Source organism: Pleurodeles waltl, chromosome 1_2 (genome assembly GCF_031143425.1).
Source record: "Pleurodeles waltl isolate 20211129_DDA chromosome 1_2, aPleWal1.hap1.20221129, whole genome shotgun sequence".
NCBI classification, from domain to species: domain Eukaryota; kingdom Metazoa; phylum Chordata; class Amphibia; order Caudata; family Salamandridae; genus Pleurodeles; species Pleurodeles waltl.
The window spans coordinates 511,827,586-511,849,183 of NC_090437.1; the positions used below are offsets into that span (position 1 = coordinate 511,827,586).

The following is a 21,598-nucleotide window of genomic DNA, read 5'->3' on the forward strand; positions in this document are numbered from 1 at the left end:
GCATGCATTGCACCACTTTGTAAATATGGCATGGCACCCTTGGTCTTATAACGCCACATTAGCGTACAGAAATTACGCTAATGTAGCGTTAGAATGGCGCTAGGGGCTCCTCAATATGCCCCTATATTTTATTTGGCGAGCTGAGTGGATTTGTAAAGCCAGTCTTTACAAGTGCTTTAAAATACATGAATGTATGTAAAAGGGGAGCGATGGAGAGATGAGGGGCACATTTGCCGGTGGTAGGGAGTGAAACCGAGGAGGTGGTCATGGGGTGGGGGGGCGCCACAAACTGTTGCACAGGGCGCCACCAGTCCTAAAGCCGGCCCTGGCTATTATGTTAATATCAACTCCACAAACTCTCATGTTACACATGGGTCTCTTCTTTTTTTCCCTAAACAAATCTAGAACTGCATCATCTCCAATATTCAATATACTTTCTTCCTTATATGACTCACCCTCTTCGAATTCCTCCCTCTCATCTTCCAAAATACAATGCACCATCTCCCTACTGTCTCTTCCTTTCCTTCTTCTGCAAACCTTCCCAAAATGGCCCATAATTCCACAATATGAACACTTGCTTCTCATCGCCGGACAATTCTTATCTCTCGCAAAATGTCCTTGTTTCCACACCTAATGCATTCTTGATCCTTGATGTTCACCTTCAGTACTCTATTGCTCCCACTCCCTTTGAAGAACTTATCTGTAGATTTCTCATTCGTCCTATATTTATAAGCATTACTATTTGAGACCTTGCAAACAGATTCTCCTCCCTTTTCTGTCTTACGTGCAGCTTTCACACATCTTTTTGAGAGCTCAGCATTCTTTACTATGGTTATTATTTCTTTGAGTGGTGCTTCCCCACAAACCCACAATGTTTCCTGTATGCTGTTGTTACTGGAATGCATAACTATTTGATCTCTAATTAAGTCTTCTTGTAATGCTCCAAATGTACATGTTATTGCCAATTTATTAAGGCAGATACATAGTCTTCAACTGATTCTGTAATGTTTTGTTTCCTCTGAAAGAAATTATATCTATCAATAGCCACACATACTGTGGGCTGATAGTAAGTATCCAAATCTTCTAAGGTGTCCTTGAATGCATCACCAATCTCTTCCATTCTTTGTTTCTTCTCCATTTGGGTATATAAACATAACCATTCTGGTCCTAAACTATGTAACAATATTTTTTTCTTCCTTTGAGAAGTGAATTCTTCTCCATACTTATCTTCAATAGCCGATAAATAGTTGCTAAAATACTCTTTCCAATCAGCCCATTTCATTTTTGGTTCTCCAGGATGTGGAAGAAATGGTACAGGTGGTGGTAAGCTTATGTTCTGAATTATTATTTAATATTATCCTTTTGTTCTTCCTTTTTTTTCTCCTTGGTTAAGTGGATATATTTCCTTCAACTTGTACAATCTGAACAATTTCTATAGTTCCTCCACTAGCTGGTGTGTGTTCAAAGTATACATCTACTGTGTATTCAAAAGGTAGCAATCTCAATACTTCGCAGCTGCTTGGTAACGTGTGCCTAGCAACGGCCAACCCACATGGCTCACACTTGCGTGCTTAGTAACCATTCATGCGCTGCCCGTTGCGCTTGCTATAAAGTATTTTAGCCGGTTTGTGGCTTATTACCCTGTAGACACGCTGCGTATCGAAGACCAATTGTTCCGGAGGCGTTTTATTTTTTTCCATTCCTGACATGTATCTAATAATCAGTTTCAATCGCAATAGCACTTCCGCATTCCGCTTGCTTTCTGCAGAAGGTGCTTCAATATAGGTTCTCTCAGGTCCCTCGTCGCCAATTTGTATAAAAAGAACACACTTAAAGTGAAGACAGGTTCACTTTTATTAAGAGCGAGCTGTACATATGTTCTCCTCTTCCATGTCTCCAACCGCACACACCGCAAAGCTCACATTCCACCCCCGAATCTCCCTACCTTGTTGCTATGTTCCTTCCAATACGTAACTTACATAGCCAGATACCATACCCACACTCAAACATTGGCTATGACAGGATAGTTGGGAAATGTTTTTTCCTTTCCGATTGTAGAACTGAAAACTCAATAAAATAAATATAAAAACAAATATTTTGAAGTCTGAATATCCTCCCACAAGAATTTTTGCCATGGAACTTATACAAACCTGACTGTCTACTGCGAATAGGGCTCTCCCAAGTAAGATTTTTAACTTGTGTGTTAATAAAAAACGTTTTTAGAATCAGTACATTGTTAGTGTTTGTATATGCCATACCTGCATACTAGTCTAGAGAGACAATTGGAGTTTGTGTTGTTTGGCCCTCTTATCATGCTGAATTGCCCGTCCATACAGCAGAGAGGAAGAATGACTAAAATACGTGAATTCACAATTACAAGATATGCTTTTGTGCCCATGTTTGTATTTGGCATTTTGGTAAAAGGAAACAACTCTTTAACGAAAACACTGCCAAGACCGTGCACAACAGGACTAAAATCGGTAATTTACTGAGAAATAAAACATGTTCACGTGTGGAAGCTCCCCTCGTTTTCCAGACCGTTAACATGTGTTCTTGAGTGGGTCCAAGTGAAATACTGGTGGTCTAATATACCAACTTAACTACAGCTAACAGCATAGTGGGTGAACTGCAATTAACTCAAACTCTCCACCAATGAGTTATGAATGATAACAACACTACATCAGTCCTCAAAAAATTAAGCCTCTGCCCAAGATGGCGTAAAGTAGATACCTAATCACTTCACCCTTCATCCATCTCTACTACATCGGCCTTCTAATGCTCACTAGTGTCTTAAGGACTATCCTCCTCTGGCTCTCTCCGATGAGAACAAGCAGTTTTCCTCTCTGCTGTATGGACAGGCAGAGCTTATTCCTCCACCCTCTAGAACCGTTCTCTCTCTGACTACATAAGTCAAAAGTCAACAACATGCATACGAGTTATGTCACAGGAGCGGCAAAGTAGCAAGGTTTTTAGGAAGAACATTTCTCTGGAAGAGGGTAAGGTACACATCCTGGATCAAGGATCACAGATGCAATTAACAGACATAAGAATGCCTTTAATCAGAAGAGAGTACCTGTCTACAGAAATACAGCCCAGGAAATACTATTTGTATCCCCTACTATACATGAACTACTCTGTCAAATAAACACTGCCCTTTAACTCACACCATTAATCACAGTTACTCAGTGGTTTTTCTCCTACGCACCAGCATTACCCTAAGTACCTAAACAGCTGCAGAAAGTATCAGCAATGAATGCACTGTGACAGAAAGCATCTAGTGTAAAGAAAAAAACAGTTCTCTTAACCGAGTCTTGCATCTCTAACAATTACAAACAGCAGGCATTCTAGAAGATTGCTTTGTTTGATGACGTCTGCTTGGGTTTTGCGATGCACTGTGACGCTAATCTCCAACTACTACACTGCATCTTACATACCTGGATACCTATTCCCTCTCACCTCCAGCAAAGGCAGCTGCTCTTGCTCTTCATGCAGGAAGTTAAATGGCTGCACTGGGCTACACTATATTCATATTAACATACACCAGCACTAGCTGCTTTCACCGTTTGGGAAGCTGCCTTATCTTCACTGAATAAAATATGCAACACTAGCAAGCTATGGCAAAGTATCAGCTTTTTTTTATTTTTATTAGGGAGCTTGCTTCTTAATTGATGGGTGAGTATGTATGTGTGTGCGCCTGTGTGTGGGTACGTATAGATAGGCCTGTCAGCGAATGGGGTTAATTGGATGTGTGAACTGGAGTGACTGTGCAAATGTGTACAGGTGGGTGTATATGAGTGAATGACTAATGTAGGTAGGTGAATGGGAGCGGGTGAAGGGAGGTGGGTTGAATGTAAATAATGGCACAGATGGATGAGCAGATGACTGGATGTAAAAGCATTTAGGCGAATCAATGGATGAGGGATTGAGCAGATAAATGGATGGGTGAGTAGGTTAATAGGTTTCTCTGGTGATAGATTCGAGAGGTCAGGTGAGTTTATGCACTGATGGCAAAAGGACAGATAGGTGGATGGATATCTCAGGGAATACTTTAAAGGTTGTGTGAGTGCTGTGCTGGAATTGTTTGCAGCTCATTACTACTGATTAAGGTTCAACACATAATGTGTCTAAGGGTCATATATGTATGTTATTGTCTCTGTATAGATAACACAAAAATATTGACCGGGAACTCATTTGAACTTTCTATACTGGTTGCTACTAAGTCTTTCTTCTGTGCTCCATTGACAGTACAAAATTGTAGCCCTGCTCAGCCTCTGGCATGTAAGAGTGTTGGTTTAGAAAATCTGGCCATAACATGCATCAAACTTAATGACAAGGAATTGCTTTGAAAGATGGACAGTCTGAGGGAATAGGAGGAGACTTGCTCCATGGAACAACCTGATGGATATAACTTCCCTGCGACAAGCTAACACACTGTTGCTTAAGTGTGTGAAAATCATAGTACACTCATGATGGACCTAGCCCTTTTTGCAGGGTCACCCCCAAACTGTTTGCCTCCTTCCTTCTATTTTTTTCTGACCAGTTTTTTTTTGTTTTAGGACTCTGGGCACTTTACCACCAATAACTAGTGCTAAAGTGCATAGGCTCCCTGTGTAAATTGTATTGGTGATTGGTTTATCCCAGATTGGCATATTTGATTTACTACTAAGTCCCTAGTAAAGTGCACTAGAGGTGCCCAGGGCCTGGAAATCCAATGCTACTAGTGGCCTGCAGCACTGATTGTGCCACCCACATGAGTAGCCTGGTAAACATGGCTTAGACCTGCCACTGTAGTGGCCTTGTGTGCAGTTTTAAACTGCCTATTCGGCCTTGCAAGTGTACCTACTTGCGAGGCCCAAACCTTCCCTTTTAATACATGTAAGGCACCCCTAAGGTAGCCCCATGGGCAGGTTGCAGTGTATGTTGAAGGTAGGACATGTGCTGGTGTACACCTTTTAGTAACGTTGGTTTTTAGATTTTGTGTTTGAAAATGCCACTTTTAGAAAGTGGGCATGTTCTTGCTTAAGCCATTCTGTGACTTTGCCTGCTTGTGTAGTCCCTGTCTGGGTCAGGCTGACAGTTGGGCTGCTTGTGAAGCCCCTCTAGACAGTGACACAAAGGGAGCTGGGGTGTAGCCTGCATATCCTGATGAGCCATCTGGGCTAGAGTAGAGTGAGGAGTGGTCACTTGCACCTGAAAGGGATGTGCCTGCCCTAACACAATGCAGTTTCCAACCCCCTGGTGGGAGTCTGGAGCCAGGCCTGGGCAAGGCAGGATCTCGTGAACAGTAGAGACTTTCCTTTGAAAGCTGCCAACTTCAAAGGCAGAAAGGGGTATAAGTAGTGTACCCAAAACCCCAGATTTTTAGATTTACTTCTGGAAACAAGAGGAACCTCTGCCAAGGAGAAGAGCTGAGGAGAAGTGCTACCCCTGCCTGTGACTGTGCTTTGTTGGACTATCCTGCAGTTGCTGCTTGAGGAAGGGGACAAAGACTGGACTTTGTGATATATTTCTGCTTGAGAAGAATCTTCAAGGGCTTGGACAGAGCCTGCCTCCTGTTTTGAGGTCTCAGGGCCATAAAAGACTTCCTCTGCCAGCACCTGGACTCTCTGCTGAGACTCCTGCCAAGTGTTGCCCACTCCAGTCCCTGGGCCCTTGAAAGGTGAAGCTGGTAGAACAAGGACTAAAATCCACACACAGGGAGCCTTGCAGGGAAAATCTCAACGCACCACCTGCAACGTGGTTGTAAAAACGACGTGCCACCCACTTTGTGGCTGATTTCGACACACCACCTGCATCGGGGCTGGGAAATCGAAGCATCACCTGCATTGCGACTGGAGAAACAACGCAACACCCGCTTGCAGCTGCTGAAAATGACGCAAACTCCTTTCTGCATGTTTTTTCCATCACTGTGCAGCTGAATTTCACACGCATCAACGCTTGGTGTCTAAGTAATCGTGAACCTTCACGGATCTGAGGTGCCCCGTCCGGAAATTGATGCATGTACAATTGGTGTTTGTACAAATACTTTGCACATTGCCTTTGAGATAAGCCTGACTGCTTGTGCCAAGCTACCGAGGGGGTGAGCAGGGGTTATCTTAGTGTGCATCTCCATTGCATTGACCAAAGTGAGGGTCCCTGCTTGGACAGAGTGCAAACTGACTCCCAACCAGAGACCGCATTTCTAATAATTCAGGTTCCAGCCAAGAATTGGAAGGAAAATGTAAAAACATCTTCTGAGTTTTAGTGTCGAATTATGGTAGTCAGACAATAGCATTTCTCACGGTTCAAATGCTGCTTGTCACTGTGGTACAAAAGGACATTTTTTTCCATGCCAACTGGCACTACATTTTCCCTGCATTTCTCATGCTGCGGCCACTCCTGCTCCATGTAGAGGCCACCGCCCATAGTAATAGCCTCCCCCGCTGGCCTGATATGAAGCCAGCAACGAATCAGGTAGCACAAGCACCTAATCCATCAGTGGCCAGTGGGCGCCAGAGAGCAGTGCGCAAGATGGACATGTTGTAACAAGGGTTTTCCAGCTACAGAAATAATCCATCCATTATCTGCCAGCTACAGAAATCCATCATCCACCAGCAAGAGTGATTACCTCAATCAATCAGGATTTATAAAGCACGGCTAATCACCCAATATGGTATTCAGGCGCTTGCAGATCCTGAAGGCTTATTCGAACAGCCAGGTCTTGAGAACCATTCAGAATTTCAGAAATGAGTTGATGGTCCGGAGGTGCATGGGGAGGCTGTTCTGGGTTTTTGCTTCAATGTGAGAGAAGAAGCGTCCTCCATTTCTGCTTCAGTAGATGTGGGGAGCATAGACAAGTGAAAGGGAGGCAGAGTGTAGTCTTCTCAACGGTTGGTGGAAGTTCAGGCAGTGGATAATGTACGTGGGTCCGTGGTTGTGTAGAGCCATGTGTGCATGGGTCAGCAGATTGAATTGCATCTCTTCTGTACGGGGAGCCAGTGGAGTTGCATGAGGGGGGTTGAATGTGGGTTTGTCATGGAAGGCAGAGGATGAGTCTGTATGGTCTCAAATCTCTGTAGGAAGGTGCGGCAATTCCTAGGTAGAGGGTGTTGTCGTAGTCCAGTCGGCTGGTGAGGAGGGCCTGTGTCACAATGCATCTTGTGTGTAGCGGTAGCCACTTGAGGATCTTATGTAGCATGCGCAAAGTGAGGGAGCAGGCAGAGGAGGCCACATTAATCTGTGATTTCATGGTAAGCTTGTTGTCAATGATGATCCGAAGGTTTCTGGCATGGTCGGAGGGAGAGTGTGCGGGTCTTAGGTCTGATGGCCACCAGTAGTCATTCCATGTGTTGCTGTTGTTGCCAAAGATCAGTACTTCCGTCTTGTCTGTGTTGAGCTGCAGGCAGTTGTTCTTCATTCAGTCAGCGATTCTAGTCATGCATCTGTGGAAGTTGGTTCTGGTGGTGGAAGGGTAGTCGGTGAGAGAGAGGATGAGTTGGGTGTTGTCTCCGTAGGAAACTATATTGATCTATGTTGGCCAGCGGGGTCATATTTGCGCTGAAGAGCGTGGGGCTGAGGGAGGAGCCCTGGGGGGCACCGCAGGTGATCTCCTTGGGTTTGTGAGTGAAAGGTGGGAGGTGGATCCACTGGGTTCTTTCTGTGAGGAAGGAGGGGATCCATGTGAGCGCGTCCCCTTGGATGCTAACGAGGTGGACGCTTTTGATCAGCATGTGGTGGGATACGGTGTTGAAGGCTGCAGAGAGGTTGAGGAGGATCAAAGCTGCTGTTTCTCTTTGGTCAAGGTTCCCTGCTTACAAAAAGAGAGCAGGGAGATGTGAGGTGGCCAAAGACACGGTGTGGATTTTTTTGCAACATTAACACCAAGAGACACGGCTGATCTGGAGGATGCGTCCAGAATGTGACATATGCTGGCCCATGGAAAAAGCGCGCCAATTTGAGAGGATGGTATATCTAATACTGGAGCCACCGGGGTTACTAACTGCTGGAGGAGACGGTGTGCCTGTGGGAGCTGGTGGGCCCATAGTGCGGCTGGCATCTGTCTACCTGAGGGCCACAGACATCTGCTTCCCTGACCTGGATGTACAGGCCTGAATGTTATTAGGAAGAGGGGAGGGTCCGATTCTAAGACCGGCTCCTGATGCCCTGTGGTTGTATTGTCAGAATTAACAAGAGAAATTATAGCTACAACCACCGGGGAGCTGCCGTGTGACATCAGGGTGGGTATGCCAATGCCCGTGCTTATTTCTGACCGCTACCCTTATTTGGGGTGAGGTGTGACTGCCCTTCTCCACACTGTACACCTGTCCCATCTCAGAGTGAATTGTTTTGGAGCAACTGAGACCCCCTCTGCTATCTGGGGCCCGTTGTTGTCCACGGCAGAACTTGACCCGTTTCATGTCAGCATACAAGCATTTGCTCTACCTATCTGAGCTGCCACCAGCCCCTCATTTGGAGATCCAGTTGAACCACCTACTGCTGACCATTGGCGTGGTTCCAACCTCGCCCATCTTGACTGACATACTGACAGCCAAAGTTAAACAACCAAAACTGATGTTCGAATCCAAGCACACTACCAAACCGTCAAGTCATCTCAGCCCCCTACAAACTCTGCCGGATTAGGATTTGAGAGCCTTACTAATGAAAACGAAGCACAGCCTAGTGGCAAATGATGCAAAATTTGATTTACTGTCTGACCAGATAGAATAAGAGAGCACCTCAATAAGCATGACAAGCATGACAATGGCATCAATCATCTGGAATAAGTAGTCTCGGATGCTAAAGGAGCTGCTAGTGGCAGAGAGGATAAGGAGGTGTGGATAGGATGGCGGCAGCCATACCAAGGACGAATGAGGACTTGGACGCAGGATTGCGCCGCAATAACCTGATCATACTCGGAATACCGGAATGTAAAGGTATGACAACGGACTATATTAAAGAGTTGCTAAAGAGCTTTTTCAGCTGGGCAGCCATCATACCCGTGTTCTCACGGGAATTGGCCCGTAAGTCATTAGGCCCACTACCTGATCCACGTACAGCTGCCTGCTGATAACCACTAACAAACTTTGAGGACAATGATTTGAGCCAATGACTGGCCCAACAGAAACAAGATCTCCCACAAAAGGCAAGAGCATCTTCAGCTACCTGAATTTCAAGGTGTTAGTTTAGATGGTGAGGCGGGAGTTGATTGTGGTGAAGAATATCCTATTGAAGGCCTGACTCAAAAACGAACTACTACACTGCTAAGCTGCGCACCACTATAGATGGCAGACAACCTGAACACTTGAAACCAAGCAGGCTACCAAGTTTCTCTGCAAGCATCTTTGTCGATCATCGGCTCGGATCAAGGATCCTAATGCCAATGGGCAGGTCAACACTAGCGGACAGGGACTAACTACTGCTGGTAAACGCTTCATGATCCTTAAAGATTTGTTTCAAGTTTTCCAAGGATTTAGTCCCTTCCTTGATTGCCATGTTTGATCCATACTATGTGAGCTAATGCCTGCAATCGCACCACTTATTTCTACCCCATGGTCTGATTACACAGCATATCCTGGGGTGCTTAGACAAATGACACTAACAATTCCAACCGCCTTTGGTGCCAATGACTTGAATCGCGATATTATCCCACATTTTCCATCTTGGGAGAGTCATGGATGTTTGGAGTCCGGTGCTATTTTCAAGCCGGACAATCTGGCAGAGTCCTGTGATTTATACCACCCACTGCCAATGATAAAGATTGACAACAAAATCTTGGTTAAACTACTAGTTAATAGAATCCTTCCTTTCCTTCTAGGTCTGATCACACAAGACAAATCAGAGCTCAAACCACGATGGAGCATGTCTCATAGCCTCAGGACCAACTCTGCCTTCATTCATTAGGTTAATCCAAAAATCAATGCTGTTGCAGTGTTTCTCAATGGCACTAAGGCATTTGACACTCTGGAAAGGAGGTACCTTTTCCTGCTACTGAAAAAAAGCTTGGCTTCCGTGACAACTATATTTGCTGGATCAAACTATTCTACAAAAGCTCAGGGGTGCGCATACAGTAAAATGGGCTAGTGTATGATCTGCTACTTTTTTCTTGGGGAAACACGCAGAGATGGCCCATGTCCCAATTACTCTAACATATTGCGTCCAGACTCAGACAGCAGCATGACTAGATGCCTAGTTATGTCACTATATGGTGATTCTGTTAATCTTTTTGTCAGACACCTGTCTACCAATGTCTTGCCTATAATACGCGACTTCAAGTTAAAATTGCTTTTGGAAACATCTAATAATTGGGCTAAGGCTAAAGACTTCCTACTTACTCCCTCCTTCCCAGAGCGTCCTTTAAAATAACCTTTGAGGTATAATAATTGATCCATCAGGTACCTCAGGATCCACATTAGTAGGGACATTGAATCCTTTCTGTGAGACAATTAAGGCAAGCTATTGCAAAGCACTAGCTTAACGATAAACCCCAGCTCTGCAGGGGTGGGCCCTAAGCTACATAGGGGCCCCTCAGCACAGTACACTGTGCACAAGAGGCGGGCTTCTGGCCTGAGAGCTCCTAACTGGGCTGTACTTTGCATGGATGCCCTGCCCAAGCCTTGTTCAAGTTGGAACACACTGACCCTTCTCTTTGAGCAGGATGGCCTTACTGTTCTAGATTTTGAACTGTACTACTTGAGCATTTAGGCTCACCACGTATTTTAGGTACCACTCCTTGCCCTATAAAACGGAAGACTATCTTTAGATAAGGACCCAGAGATGCCCTTGATATATGAGACCGAGGTAATTAGGCAACTATATTGCCTACAACTCTATACCATTGGCGATCTGTAACCACTGGACAGTGCTATCCCATTTGCTGCTATTCAGGAGCCCCACACTCAAACTCAACTAGACACCTTTCAATATTTTAGACATCCGGATACTATTAAAATCACCATATATACTTTTCTCACCCCAGCTTCTGTGCTTTTAGCACCAACAATATTGATTGCATCCCTAGCCTTAAAAAAAAAACTATTGTCTGTTACACAGACAGCAATACCCCTGTGCTGCTCTAAGAAGGCTTGGAAGAAATGGACTATCTAGTGGAGGACCTACATGACCAATGAAGAGTTGCTGCTGTACACAGACTGAAACTACCCCCCCAAACTACAGACTCTGACTTATCCAAGTAAAATGTTTGTACAGAATATACCACAGAGCAGCAGCACAAGTTAGTTTGGGTGTCTGAAATAATGGCAACTGCATTAGATGCAAAGACCCAGAGGCAGCCTTTATCACTTGGCTTGGCAGTGCCTGCAGTTGCTAACATTTGGGTGGAGGTGATAGGGTGCTCACTGATATGACTTGGGAATGTTATCCCAAATATGTTGCTCCTATTCCTGCTGGGATATGTTAAGAATGCCTCGATCTCAGGGAGGAAACTGGCTGTCTTGTCTGTGCTGCTGGCCAAGAGAAGAGCAGCAATTCACTGCGTGATAGGCACCCACATCCCAAGCTAGGGGATTGGCTATGAGATGTAGCTTACTGTGATGAAGAGCTGGATGCATATTGGTAGTTGATGCCACCCCACTCTTAGCCAGGATTGGCCCAGGGATAGCTGGAGTTCATTCTGTGCATACCTTCTGTGATGTTCTGGGTGCAGACAATTGAAGTCTGCGTGAAGGCGAAATGGACATCGGTGGTCAGTTCACTGGTGTTCAGAGGTGTGAGAGATGGTGATGTTGCATCCTGCCGAGAAGGCGGATTCGAGGGTATGACCTGCTGCGTGAGTGGGGAGTTTGACTAGTTGCTTGAGACCAAGTGCGTTTGAGTAGTCATCATTGTCGAGGTGGAAGTTGAGGTCGCCGAGAAGGATGTAGTAGGTGGAGGCGAGCGTGTGGGGGGTGACGGGATCACCACCATGTCCCCCGTGTCCCTGGCAGAAGCTGGGGCAAAGTCACTGAAGTGCAGAACACCAATGCACTCAGCCACTCCCCCGTACTGTATGCCACAAACGCGGATAACTCAGCATGCAACCTGCATTGCTGGATCACAGAAAGCACCCACAGCATAGCCCCCCTCAGAAAACCCACCAGAAAGCAGCACTGCAAGAAACTAAACCTTTTCACGGCAGAACTCCAAGAGTCTAAATGCACCTGCAGAAGACTGGAACGAAAGTGGAGAAACAGCAAAACCACTGAACACCACACAGTCTACAAAATCGCAGTCACCACACACCACCAGCTCATCACAGCCTCCAAGAACGCATCAGCACCCCCCTCAAGACCACTGTGACGACCCTGCCACCTTTTACAATGGAAAATCCAGGACATATAAGAAGGATTCAAGAACCAAAGCCCACACCCACTGCCTACCATGGAACCCACACCGCACAAGATCCTGAACCATTGGGCCCCTATCTCCACAGAGGGCACCTGGAAACTCCTGAAGTCCATCCACTCAGGTGCACCCTCAGACCTGTGCCCACATCACATTTTGAACTTGGCCAGCGCCGCCATCGCACCAGAGCTCTGCTGGACTATCAACCACCTTCCCATTCGACTGGAAGCACGCAGAAATCAACTTACTCCTAAAGAAATCCTCCGCCGACCCAAGGGACTTGCAGAATTACAGCCAAAGTAACGGAAAAGACCATGAACATGCAACTCCCGGAGTTCCTCGAAGTAAATAAGGCCCTAGATCCCTCCCAGTCCGGATTCAGGAGCAACCACAGCTCCAAAATAGCCCTCCTCACAGTCACCGACTAAATCTGCGCCATACTGGACCACAGAGACATAGCCACCCTCATCCTCCTTGACCTCTCCGCCGTGTTCGACAGACTCCCACTCCACCCGTTGCACCAGACTCCACAACGCCGGCATCCACGGTAAAGCACTGGAATGGATTTGATCCTTCCTCACCAGAAAAACCCAGCGTGTCAAACTCCAGCCGTTCACCACCGCACCCAAAGAAACTTGCTGCGGAGTACCCCAGGGATCCTCGCTAAACCTCTTCAACATCTACATGGCCCACTCTCTAAAATCGTCAGACAGCACAGCCTAAACATTGTATCCTATGCTGACAGCCAACTGATCCTCTCCTTGTCCGATGACCCATCAACAGCCAAGAGAAATTTCATTGACGGAATAAGAGCAGTCGCCGATTGGATGAAAACCAGCTGCCTCAAACCCAACTTGGACAAGGCAAAGATCCTTGTAATCTGCTCCACCCCCTATGCAGGACACAACTCCTGGTGGACAACCACCCTAGGAAACATCCCACCGACCACGCACGCAACATGGGCATTATCCTGGACTCCATGCTCTCCATGATGCGCCAAGTCAACTTCATCTCATCATCCTGCTTCCACACTCTGCGCCTACTTCGGAAGATTTTCAAGTGGATCCCGACCAAGACAAGAAGGACGGTCACCCACACGCTTGTCAGCAGCAAACTAGACTACTGCAACACGCTCTATGCCAGCATCACAAAGAAGCTCCAAACAAGACTACAGAGAATCCAGAACGGAGCAGCCAGACTCCAGGGGTTATCTCAGGCTTCCAGGCCAGAGGATGGGTACTGCTTGTTTTCCAACTCCAAACTTTCAATCAATAATGTGCATGAATAAGCTATGAATGGATGCCCTCTTGGACCTGGTGCCTGTCCAGCCCAGACTTCAGGACATTCGTGATTGCCCTGCAACCTTATCTCCTGAGACTCATCTAGAAACACATTTAATCAAGGAACTCTCATATGTTAGCTGGGGAACAAGGTGACCAACAATATTGTTGGGTTGTTTCTATTGTGCCTCCCTCAGTCTGTAACAATTTTACCATTGTATCACAAGATAATAACAATATTGAATATTGTGGGTGAGGCTGTGGAAATGATGGGCGCTGGGGGCATTTGTTCCATGTTCACTGATGTTTATAATAAAACGAATGGCGTTTTGACTCTCTGGTATGGCTTACGATGTTGTTACTTTAGACACGGCAAGCAGCCCCCTCTGTAAGGGGTAGGACAAAGTCCATCAGCAGTAAGCTCAATCTCTCCAGGCCCCGCAACATGCAGCTCATCAGGCATTTGGCACTTCCAGCCATGCAGAGCTCCACAGGCATGGCTTTCCACCTGACACATTGATCTCCACAGCTACCTCTTCTCCTGGTCCAGGACTGTGAAACCAAGAGACTGAGGAGCCCCTAGTGGCATGGTTGCAGTAATTGAGGTAGAGGCCAAGCCAAAGCAGGTGGGGTAACTGACAAAAACACATTCTTCCTCCCGCATGTCACTGCACCACACTACAGAATTGGTGTCACTAAGGGAACCTGATGGGGAATATACTTAACAAGCTATCTTAGGTCCCTCAGGAGTACAGACAGTGCCCCTGGATCACCCAGCAGAGCATATACCTGTAAACAAGACCTTAATGTTGACCAGGAGCTTGTATGAGCATAAACGAGGGCTATGCATCTTCTCTTCTCTGCCTGTGCACTGGAATGAAACCACTCTTTGGGGTGGTGGCTGCACCTACTGGCTAATGAAATAGCAGCATGACAGTGAAGAAGAAATACACTCCAAAACGAAGAAAACAACGAACTTAAAATGAAGTACCACTGCTTTACCATGTTGATTTTCCACTTTAAGGATAACCTTCAACTGAAAAAACTACAGTAGCTTGCACCACTAACCAGAGAGCTGGTTGCTTACATTAACCCACAATAAATAAACGAGAAAGTCATGATGTGGCTCGTGGGTGTGAACACGTTTTAACTCTGCAAGTGAGCAATAAAAACAAAACCAACCAAGGTCGCCATTCTTTAAATATAATAAATGCACACAAGACGTGATAAAGATATGCAGTAGTAAAAAAAAAAAGAAGAAGAATATATAGTACAAATAGAAATACAGAAACGAATTGGGAGAGAGAAAGAAAGAGAAAAACGAAATGACCACTTTATAACTGTACTCAAATTGCTTTAGAAATTTGCAAGGGCCAAAACCTTTACGAATAGCCCCTCAATAGGATGTAATTTAAATTAAATGGCTCTGACCATGTTCCCGTTAAAAGGAAAAAAGCAATCTGCATAGTGCTGCTCTAGTTAAATCCCCGCATTTGCAGCAAAGGTCACAGAACCAGATTTCTAAAGATAAACCGGTGCCTGACTAACGTCGTTAAGAATAAAAGCAGCATACCTCTCAATGCGCTGGAACACAGATCATGATTACTATACAGATAGCACCGGTGAACTACTGACTTGCCAAAACATGGAGACCATAATGGCGACTATCAGGGGCCGTATCATGAAGAGTTAGGCTGGCTCGGGGCAGAGCCAAGATGTTTGCTTTGAGGTGTCTAAAACTCAAACATATAACTCGGAATTTCTCCCAGGGAATACATGAACTTTAGACAGAACAAGTTGGAAACAGAGAGAAGCAATCTTTGCACAATGTTCCCGACTTGTGCGGTTTGCATTACCTCGGACAAAGTCCGAATTATATGGTTGAACTGTGGACACCTCAAGCGCCAAAAATCTGGTGCTCTGCAGTGAGCTGGGGCACTTGTTCATGATACAGCCTCTGACAGTTGCGAAGGTAAGTATACGCTTACTACATGTATCTCCACATATGACCTAGTAATAAACATCAAAATATTTCTTCAAAATAAGCTAATGTGGAGTTAAGCGTAGTAAATCTATCTCTCACTTCACAATACTCTGGCCAGTGCCGGCTTTCGGACGGTGCGACCGCACCGGGCGCTGACCTCAGGGGGGTGCTGTGTTTAGCAGTTACTTACGAAACTTGCAATTTAAAAGGACCTCCTAAAAAGTTCCTTGTGCGTTTAGCCTTCAAGAAACAATTAAAATGCCAAGATACCGCTTGTGATTAATATTCCTGGTAAAGAGAGAGATCGGAGTTTTGCCTGGTGACATATTTGACTCAACATAAAGTAGCATAGAAGGTAAATATGACTTCTGCAAAAAACAGAACTATGGGGCATATTTAAGAAAAGTGGTGCTGCATACAGTACAGCGCCACTTTTCTTGCACCCCTTACCGCCCCCTAACGCCACCATGTGTGCGTCATATTTAAAAAACGGCACACCATGGTGGTAGTTAGGGGACTAATGTCAGAAGTTTTTACGCTAGTCCGGCGCTTTGCAGTATTAGCATCAACATTTTTCACGCTAATCTTGCACAGCACCCAGAGGCCTATTATAACCAATGGAAGCCTCCTTTTAATGCCTGCTGTGAGTAGGTGTTAAAAGTGCTGGAAAAAAATACACAAAGAAATCGGACAGATTTCTTTGCGTAATTTTTTTGGCCCCCCCTAATAGAGGGATGCCCCCTTCGCATACATTATGCCTGGCGCAGGCAAAATATAGGATAAAGGGTTACAAAGTGGCACAATGAATGCATTGCGCCTCTTTGTAAATATGGCACAGCGTTTTTGGCCTTCTAATGCCACAGTGTAAAAAAATGACAATGTGGCGTTAGAATGGCACTAGGGGCTCTTAAATATGCCCCTATGGCAGTGCTTAATTTGTGCTTGTTGTTTCTTGCACCCCTTAGCGCTCCCCTAACACCACCATGTGTGCGCTGTATTTAAAATATGGCGCACCATGGGGGTAGTTAGAGGACTAGCTTCAGAATTTTATATGCTAGTCCGACGCTTTGCAAAATTAGCATCAAAAATTTTGACGGTAATCCGGCAAAGCAGCGAGAGGCCCATTGTAACCAATGGAAGCTTCCTTTTAATTCCTTCTCTCAGCAGGCTTTAAAAGTTCTGTCAGATTTCTTTGCCCCCTTCTAGCCCCTAACGGGGTAATGCCACTTTTGCATACATTATGGTTGGTGCAGGCATAATGTAGTGCAAAGGGATACAAAGTGGCGCAATGCATGCATTGAGCCACTTTGTAAATATGGCATGGCACTTTTGGCCTTATATCGCCACATTAGCGTAAAAAAAATGACGCTAATGTAGCGTTAGAATGGCGCTAGGGGCTCTTAAATATGCCCCTATATTTTATGTGGCTAGCTGTGTGGATTAGTAAAGCCAGTCTCTACAAGTGCTTTAAAACAAATGAATGTATGTAAAAGGGGAGCGATGGAGAGATGAGGGGCACATTTGCCGGTGGTAGGGAGTGACACCGAGGAGGAGGTCACGGGGTGGGGGGCACCACAATAAACTGTCGCACAGGGCACCACCAGTCCTAAAGCCGGCCCGACTCTGGTAGTTGATATGTTGGCATGCAGATTTTTTTCTTCTTGATGCAACCATAGACAGTGTGTAAACATATCATATCCCACCAAGCATCCACATCTTCACCACTTTCGTTTTTACCTGTCACCGTTTATTTTGGAATCACAAGACACTGAAGGAAACTTGAACGCTATGCCTGCGTATAGCAATGAGGGAAATTCAATGTAATTCTGTTTAGACTTTCATTATAGGTTAGAGAAGAAAAGAGAATTACAGATGCAAAGAAATACAAAAAAAAAGTAAGAAAAAGAAAGCCAAAACAAAAAAGAAAGGAAATAAAAACTAGAAAGTGGGAAAGAGAAGGAGGGGAATAAGCAAATAGAGAAAAGAAGCATATAGGAAAGGAACAAAGAAATGCAAACTGTTCAAGGGCGGACAAGAAGAGTGGTCAGTGGACAGTGGAAAAAGTAATTTAACACAACTGACTTCAAACTCCTTCATAATACATTGGTTGTGTCCATCGACTCTAAAATGTATGTTGTGGAAGAGTGTGCAACACATATCTAAAAAAAAAAAATAACAAAGAAAAAGACAGCACTGGAAATTATGTGGTAAACAGCACAGACGTTAGAGAAATAGGGATTTCTTGGGAAGGAAACTGCTGCAGAAGTCAGCATACTGGGGGCTCGAGAACAACTATACACAAGTATCTAGCACAAACCTTCCATGCCTCTAGCATAATCAGAGCTCGACTCAACTCTGCTATTGCCAGTCACCACACCAACGGTTTCTTCTTCCAAGTGCTTCAAGCTTTCTAAGGCTGTACTATGTGCACCAAGAGACCTCAGAAGCCCAATGTCATTTCCAAGATCAGGAAACCTGGTTGATACAACAGCACTTGTCACGTTTTCCTGGACACCTGGCAAATCATGTCCTCTCTCCACAGCCAATTTCGATGTGGTGGGAAAAGCAGGCACGTCTTTCAATTTATTTAACCAAGTGCATGCTACATTAGGCTTGACATTAACATACTGGTGCAACTCCAATGAATCTTTAGCATCTACTGGCAGTTCTACAACCAAATTGTCTGATGCAATGTTGTTATTTTCCCAAGAGTTTGCTAAAGAACCATCTAAGTAATTATTACTTTTGGCCAATGTATCCACTTCCTCAGGCCCTTGGCTCATGACAGGTGTGGTTTCTGAAGTAGAAGAAATTGAAATGAGCTCAGCTTCGTCCAACTCCTCAAATTTAGATAAACGTCTTGAGCACACAGAAGTTCTGTCGCAATCATCATCCACTAACAAGGGGCTGTCAACACTAACAGACTGGCCCTGAGCATCTTTCGGGTCACCTGTGCTAGTTGCTCTGATCACATTTGTGTTATCTGCTAAATATTCTGTTGCTGGACCTGAACCTGAATAATCTACCAATGAAACCGATGCTTGCAGGTCTTTTCCATTTCTCCATGATTCTGGAGGAGTTTTAGAACTATGTGGGTAAGGGAATATATCCTCAATCACTGGGGACACTGAGATACTATCTGTTGCCAGGTGTCCTGCAAGATGAAAGCTTTTGGGAAGGCACTGTTCTCCCTTTTTGCCTCCATTTTCAAAAGGAACTCTTTCAATAGTGAGGTCCTCATGTTTGCCCACTTCTTCTCTTGAAGTGCCAGCTGAACTCTGCGTAGGCATGCTGCTTGCTTGTGAGTCTTCCTCTACTGTGTTATCAAAATCAAAGCTATCCAACAGATTAAAAGTGATCTCTGAAAATTCATCATCTGTATCGTTGAAGCCATCAGATATAATACACTGCTCCTTCACAATTCCACCTGCACATTTCTTTGATGGCTTCTGGCTGCCACAGCTTACATTTTCTGAATGTGACCTGGGCATTTGGCTGTTTTCACAAACTGACCCGCTGTCATACTTTCTGGAACACGTATCTGTTGTGCGATCCATCCTGTCATTCAATATTCCAGAGTTACCAACATTCTGATACATGTTCACATCGGGGCTACATTCTTTGGTACACATTTCTTCAAGATTGAAACCTGGTGATGAGGAGTATGTAGATGTTTCATGCTGCAAGTTTATATTTGATTCAAATGCTGTTTCTGTTGGAGGTTGGAGGTTGTCAGCGTAATGTTTGTAGTTAAAAGAATTTCCAGCAGCCATGCTACCCATGGGAGAAGTAGATATTTCATGGCCCATATCAGAATCTTTGCATATCTGCCAGTGGTTGTCATCCAACAACTTTTCACTAGTATGCTTAAAGAACTCTTCTCTTGCACTGGGTCCTGAAAAATTCCCATTCATGCGGTCTAAGTGGTCATGCTTGGTTTCGTCTTCAAGAGTACACTTATTGTTGGGTGCATCCTTAGGGTGCTTATGCAAATAAACATCCCACTTGCTTTTACTGTAGATTGATTTAATAATCAAATCGCCACCTTCGCATTCTCGTTCCATGTTTGCTTTGGTCTTCCTTTCATTAGGGGTTAAAAGGTCAGCTGAGGTTGTGTCCTGGTGTTTGGAAAAGCTGCCTCTAAAGTCTAAAGTCCTCACTTCTGTGCTCAACATACTCGGTTTTGATTTTAAAAGTGCTAAAATCTGTGCTTTGCTCCGTATATTTTGTGAGATGCCCATCCCCCCACCGGGTCTACAGGACTCCCTTGAGGGCATGGTAGTTGCTTCAGACCGTTCGTGGCCAGAAGTAGCTACAATGACATCAGAATTGTAGTGCTGATCATTCACTGTCATTTCTTCTACTTCTTCAACATGTCTAGAAGAGAGCAGTGCAGAGAGAGACATGGTCTGCCCTTCATCGGTCGGAAGAGGCAACTTTACAAATGCACCAACGTCTTCCTGCAAATTTGTTTTCATGTTTTTGCCACTTGTAGCAGCAAATAAGGGTGACGTATGGTAGAGCTGTGAAGGCAAGGCAGTGCAAGGGCGTTTTGCTGAAGAACTGCTCGACACATCACTATGCTCCAAATCTTTACATGGAACAGGGCGAGGTCCAAGAAAACCCTACAGGATAAAAAAGGAGAAATACTTGTGAATAATTTGTTTTGGCCCGTACTTAGCCTCGGAAGAGCAAAGGGTAAGGAAACAGCAGAAACTGAAAACCTATCGTGATGCACAGTTTCAAAGTCAATCTTACTTTTGGCAATCTTATTGGAGCATGAAATGTAAATCAAAAGTTTTGATAGCATGACCTCATTAGTAACACAAAACTGATCAGATTTTTGTTGTATGCTCTCGGGTTCTAAGAAAGAACAAAGCAATGAACGCTAACAGAAATAATTCACATGGTCTGTTTTTGCAAAACATTTTACGTTCGAGAAGTTTAGTACATCTATTAACAATTAGGCTACTTAGTACTAGGAAAACAATAGTTTTGCAAGTATGCCATAAATGATTCTAGTATTTCAACATTTTTGATGCAAGCTATCACTGATACTAGAAAATGGATGGATGTCTCGAAAGGCATGTCATGATTGACATACATGTGGATAGGGGTGGCCCTGCCGCTATGACGGAGGAGCGTCACCCCACTGCTGAAAGCAGAAAAATAAAGTGATAATAAAAGTATTTTATTATCACTTTATTTTTCTGCTTAGTTAGGGCTGGGCAGGGCCAGCATCCTCCGTGTCAGCAGGTACAGGAGAAGTATTATGTGCACTTCCAAGTGAGCATGTCAGTTTGGCCGGCCGGCTGTGCTGCACAGCGGAGTGTAGACCAAGCGCAGTCTCTTACTTCCTCCCTGAGCGGCACTTCAGTCCGCTCGGGCCAATCCCAGCACTTCTCTCATGCTGGGTAACAGCATGAAAGAAGAGTTGTGATTGGGTGGGGAGGGGAGGAAGAAGATGAGAAGAACCGAGGCGTCGGGAGGGGTGGAACACCGAGGCAGCAGGTAAGTGTTTTTTACTATTGCCCTGCTCCACGCACTGCCTCCCACCCCCAACAGCCTTCATGGCAGCATGAAGGAATGAATTGCTGTGTTGATTTGCTTAGCTGTAGCATATCAGTTGACCGTATCAGTGGCAGCTTATGGGTTTTTACCGAACTAATGACATCATTCTTCAAGTATAGATAGTGGACTCCATGCTCACAGATTTGAATCCTGGCGAACTCACTCTGCCTGCTAACCTTTCGTCACCAATAATATGTGTGCCATTTTTTTGGGTAACACTCTGTCAATAGGAGTAATATACCCATCATTGTGAACATCTGGACTACAACTATACGTCTCCTGTTATGCTGTGATTAACACTCCTCTCCTTCTTGTAATACCTCTCAGCCCTCTATGCGTACAGAAATAATCCTTAATATGATAACGCAGCAATTTCCTGATTTATGTAAATCTGAGAACATTCGAGACGACACCATATTAATAATTCTACATTCTTTCCACACTA

At 44.9% G+C, this 21,598-nt stretch overlaps 1 protein-coding gene across 1 annotated transcript in view; it reads right to left on the reverse strand.

Annotated features, from left to right (window-relative positions):
• Positions 1 to 21,598, reverse strand: part of ZGRF1 (zinc finger GRF-type containing 1) — a 554,924-nt gene that overhangs the window by 442,416 nt on the left and 90,910 nt on the right. The window contains exon 6 of the mRNA XM_069241594.1: positions 17,900 to 20,207. Coding sequence (XP_069097695.1) covers positions 17,900 to 20,207 — 2,308 coding nt within the window. The remainder of the gene's footprint in view (positions 1 to 17,899; positions 20,208 to 21,598) is intronic.